This window comes from Poecilia latipinna, unplaced genomic scaffold (assembly GCF_001443285.1).
Source record: "Poecilia latipinna isolate Pla-1442-1.1 unplaced genomic scaffold, P_latipinna-1.0 Scaffold801, whole genome shotgun sequence".
Lineage (NCBI taxonomy): Eukaryota > Metazoa > Chordata > Actinopteri > Cyprinodontiformes > Poeciliidae > Poecilia > Poecilia latipinna.
Window position 1 is genome coordinate 287,970 of NW_015113417.1, and position 4,998 is coordinate 292,967.

The 4,998-nt window shown below is 37.0% G+C and overlaps 1 protein-coding gene across 2 annotated transcripts in view; it reads right to left on the reverse strand.

Moving 5' to 3' along the window:
* Positions 1–4,998, reverse strand: part of LOC106956259 (tectonic-3-like) — a 15,638-nt gene that overhangs the window by 4,068 nt on the left and 6,572 nt on the right. Inside the window, exons 4-13 of one of the 2 annotated variants that reach the window (XM_015046990.1) lie at positions 4,814–4,971; positions 4,626–4,734; positions 4,168–4,280; positions 3,826–3,867; positions 3,655–3,729; positions 3,464–3,583; positions 2,633–2,743; positions 2,454–2,557; positions 1,203–1,350; positions 186–320 (exon numbers count right to left, since the gene is read on the reverse strand). In XM_015046990.1, the coding sequence (XP_014902476.1) occupies positions 186–320; positions 1,203–1,350; positions 2,454–2,557; positions 2,633–2,743; positions 3,464–3,583; positions 3,655–3,729; positions 3,826–3,867; positions 4,168–4,280; positions 4,626–4,734; positions 4,814–4,971 (1,115 nt within the window). Of the gene's footprint in view, positions 1–185; positions 321–1,202; positions 1,351–2,453; positions 2,558–2,632; positions 2,744–3,463; positions 3,584–3,654; positions 3,868–4,167; positions 4,281–4,625; positions 4,735–4,813; positions 4,972–4,998 lie in introns of both variants that reach the window. The other variant, XM_015046988.1, reaches the window with a different exon arrangement.

Sequence of the window (4,998 nt, forward strand, 5' to 3'; positions counted from 1 at the left end):
TTTTTTTTTTTTTTTTTTTTTTTTGCAAATGTTCAGCTTGGAGCTCAGAAATGTCCTTGTTTTTTTCTCAAATGTCTAAGATTAATCTAAAAATTTTAGCTCTTTTGGTGGAAATGTACTCCTTTTTTAATCTGCAATGGCCATAATATGCTGTCGTAGTTTTAAGGATAAGCGAGTTTCTGCACCTGGACGTTTTGACAGCGGAAGAGAAATTTGGCTCCCAAGATGTAGTTCTGAGGAACCTCGATGAATCCCTGACGAGCCCAAATAATTTGGATGGAGAAAGAGAGAGGAAGGCTGCAGCCTGATTCACATGACTCCTGTAGAACATGGAGAGAAATGTTACAATGATTGTGATACAACAGTAGCCTCACAATGAGTGGAATAGAGATCACCCGAGTTAATCTGAAGTAGACTGATTGATCTCAATCATTCAATACTAATAACACAAAGCTCCTTTGTTACTTTGTTTTTATTTCTGTCAACTTTGAATGCTAAAGTGATAGCATACTAAAGCCACTGCTATCAAACTTATTTTGTATAAAATGCACATTTTTGCTCATTGAATTTGTGAATTTCTGACTGAAATACATTATTTTACACCTCCTTTTATCAATTTGTTACATCAGGATTCGTGTTAATGTGGATCGTAAAACATAAGTTTGAATGACTAAAAAATGTCTAACTACTCCATCCAGTACCTTCACGGCACCACTAGGGGCGCAACGACTAGATAATATTTAATAAGTATTTAAATACCAATATAAGGGAGGTGGATATTTATTCAGTCATACATAATTTAAACAGTTATTTAACATAAATCACATTTCATTTTGACATGAAAGATGTTATTTTGTCATTTTTATTCAAAAAGCCAAATATTTTTATTTATAATTGATTTGTTAAAGCAATATGAAGGGTAAATCATTCAAGGGGGTGAATACTTTTCATTTTAAAGCACTGTATGAGACCGAACAACACAAAGTAGTTAGTGAAAGTGAAGTAGAAGGAAAATGACACACGATTCTTTATTTTTTCATTCATCTAAAAAGTGTGGCATGGATTTCTTTCCCAACCCAGTTTACTTGAGCAGTTTGCTCCAGTTTCAGCTACAAGCCTGATCCGTTTTGGCTTTCAGCTTTGTCAAGAGGCTGACATGTTTCCCAAATTATTTTCTTAGAAAATACCAAACTGAAGCGTACCTGCGGATCGATCAGACAGTCCTGTATCAGGATTCTAGTCCAGTTTGGCTGGAGGCCTGAGTTCATGGCGATCTCATCGGGAGCAGTGGATCCTCGGAAGATCTCATAAATCTGTGAACGCAGCTCAGTGCAATTCTGAGTTTCAGAACTGGACAGCATAGGAGAGGAAATAAAATACTTTTTAGGGTTTTAGTTTGTTTAAACCTGGTGTTTTGCCCCTAGAAAACAATTTCACTTATAAGGTTAGAAGGAGGATAAACTGGTGTCTGAAAGGCTGCAACTAATGATTATATTGCTAATCAATTAATCTAATATTTTGATGATTAACTGAAAATGAAAAATGATGGATTCTGCAGATTTTTTTAAATTAACCACTTATGCCATTTATATACAATCATGAAAAGATGAAAATAAACAATTTGTTTACTTTTTAAAACAGGAAAACAAACTAGTTAATATAAACTACGCCCCTTGAGGAGTTTTGGTTAAAACATATTTAAAGAAAAATAAATTTCTGGTTTTCAAATAAAAAGTAAAATATCATCAGCATAAAGTGCAATTATAGCTGAAACGATTAATTGAACTAATTGTGATGAATAGATTATTAAAATAATTGTCAACTAATTTAGTAAGTGATTTATCATCTGTACAGTTTTGGCCTAATTACTGCTGTGAATATATGGGGGTTTTTCAGCAAATTATTGTTTTTTTTTTAGCCAGTCTGTGTACTCCAGTAAACAATTAATCAATTACTAAATTAGTTGACGATTATTTCAATAATCAATTCATTATGATTGAGCCGATTAATCGCTCCAGCCTTAGTTGTACTGAATGTGACGTTTCCCTTTATGCTGATGATATTTTACTTTTCATTTCAAATCCCCACATTTTTTTAACATCTGATTAAAACCATGTTGGTCTGTAAATATGTTTTATCCAAAACTCAAGCAGCAGAGTTCAGATTTACTAAATTAATGCAGTTTATTTTATATAAAAAGCTTAAATTGTTATTTGAAAAATCTGCAGAATGTCCCATTTTTTAATCCAACTGTCAAAATATTTGATTTACCGATTACTAACAATGATTAATAGCAGTCTAGCAGACACCAATTTATCCTAATTCTAACCCTAAATATGTTTACAAAAAATAAATAAATATAATCTATATTCAATCCAAAGTTTACTGCAACAAAATACACCAGTTGGTCACAAAGATATATATTTTTACACTAAGCCCTGATGTCTGCTCACCTGAATGTGCAGCCACTGATGGTGTTGTGTGTGAAGAGGATGGGCGATAACCTGCTGGGATCAGAGGAACACCTGCCACCTTCTGAAACGCCAAGTGACTTCAACTAATCCACCGTCAAGGAAGAAGATGCATTTATGCCGATAATAATCAAACTTCAGTTACTTTGTTTCAAGGATACCGGCTGCATTTCTCCGTCAATAAGCGCCATGACAGCAGATCCCTTTCTCAGTCCAACTGGAGGTGGGTTTGGTGGGGCCTGTGTGGGCTTGGAAGTGTCCCGCTGTAACAGCTTCATAACAGACACCATGAGCTGCATTTCCAGAAACCATAAAATATCCAAGAACTGAAATTGCAAAAATAAATATGCTTAATGGAAACACGCTAATTTCAAAAAGAACTCACGCTTTTCGTTTAAAAGTTTCGCAAAAAATGCAATGAAAACCCTTCTTCACGAGTCACGTGATCAACACCATGACGTTACTACTGGCGAAAACGTTGAAGAAGACGACAGGAAGAAGTAGGAAGAGATTGGTTTGTTTTTGTTTTCTGTATTACACCAAGTACTATAAACAATATTAGCTAGAATTTCGCCGGTGGACGTAAATACAGCACATAAACAGTCTAATCACAAAATATAAACTATAATATGTCCATCATACTAGTGAAAATTTATCCCCCTCACGTCAAAAGTCAGTCGATTTGAATAAAAATATCCGCAGTGCCGAAACTTCTTCCGCTGTTTAGTAGGACAGACAACCGCTCCAAGATGGCCGCCGTATTTCCTGTGCTCCAGCAGCCAATGCGGGGTCTGCTCTTTATTATGTCTAGAACGTTGATGACGTGACTCCTGTGACGTGAAAAACGTGTTTCCGATACGACTGAAAAACCACCTAACCCTAGCAAAAAAACATTTTATCGATAAAGATAAGCTTTAAGCACATTTATTTCATAATTCCAATAAGCTGAACTTGAAGGTTAATGGAGACGAAGATACTGAGTAAACATTTACGTGAAATTCTACAGAGTGTGTCTGGAGGACCAGCTGCTCAAAGGGAACGTCAGTCAGGGTGAAGTTGATGGATGCGTTCCTCAGCTCCCCTTTGGGTGTGTAGTAAACCAAAAACTGTACCTGCAGGAAACGAGCGCAGCTGAGTTAGAAGCTTCAGTTCGGATTAAAAGCACATTTATGCGCCTCCTCACCGTTTTCACAACATCCAAACAAAAGCCGTTTTGTTTGACAGGTGCAGGCCAGTCTGACAGCGGTATAACAGGGACCTGAAAATAAACAGCCTTATTAACGTACCGCCATCTTTGTTTACACCAAATTATTTTAAAACAACAAAACGATGAAACTGTCAGGTGTTTCTTTACCAAAAGATCTGATCTTATTTTCATTTTGTCAGTTGTTGGAACCTGTAACAATGAAACACAGGCTTCATCAGTCTGATGCAAGAGAACATGCAGTATGAATCAAGGCTCAGCGGTAAATCAGTCTTATTATTTAGATTTTTAGAAATCTGGATTTTCTGGATTTTTTTCCCCACCAATGTATTTCTTGAGTTTTCAAAGTTCAGAGTGATGTCAAGGCCGCCATTTTGTTTTACAGCTTCTATTTATTTGAATTTTGAATTCAGGTCAAACTCTTAAATTTTATTTTTAAGCCACCAGCCCTGGTGCGTATATTTTTAAAAGAGTTCATCTGGACTTACTGACCGCTATGAGACTCATGTTAAGATAGTAAGAGATGGAGCTGAGATCCGGATCGGTGGTGCAGGACTGAGAGGTCACCATCCGGGTGCAGGACAGCGACGTAGATCTCAAAAACTCTGAAGAAAACAAACACAAAAAGCAGTGAGATTAAAAATTCAACAAACACAGAAACCTCTGCTTTAAGATATTATTTTATTAGGTAAGTTTGCAAATATAAAGAAAAAAAAGTGCATTTTAAAAATCTGGTCATCTTTTATTGGTAGAAGCGCAGAAACCAAGATGTTTAACAAAAGACGTCCTCTGATAAAATACCAAGTTCGGTAATATTTGTTTCTCTTTCAAAGTTAATTAAACTCCAAACATAAAAAGCTACCTGGCAGGTTTCCATCTGAGTCTATTTGGGGAAAATCTGGTTCACTGTGAGACTCAGCAGTTTAACTTTTCATGCGGTGTGAACTTACTTGCAGGGTTACGGTTGAAGCAGAAGGAGGAGGCGGCACCAGGAGCCGGCTGACGGAGGAGGCCTTGCGCTGAGAAGTTGGACCAAAATGTCTGGATAAGATCATCAACCTAGAAAAACATTTTCTCTATCAAAAAAGGAAGAGAAAACACATTCCCTGAATTGCCTTTGTGTATTATAGGTATTTACCTGGTGAAAATGTCTCCTGTATGCTGGGATCGGATATTCTCGAGATGAGAAATAGTAGAAATCAACTGACTGAGTCACAGCAGGAAGACATGGCAGCGCTGCTGCTGCAGGAAGAGACGGCGGCGCTGCTGCTGCAGGAAGACACGGCGGCGCTGCTGCTGCAGGAAGAGACGGCGGCGCTGCTG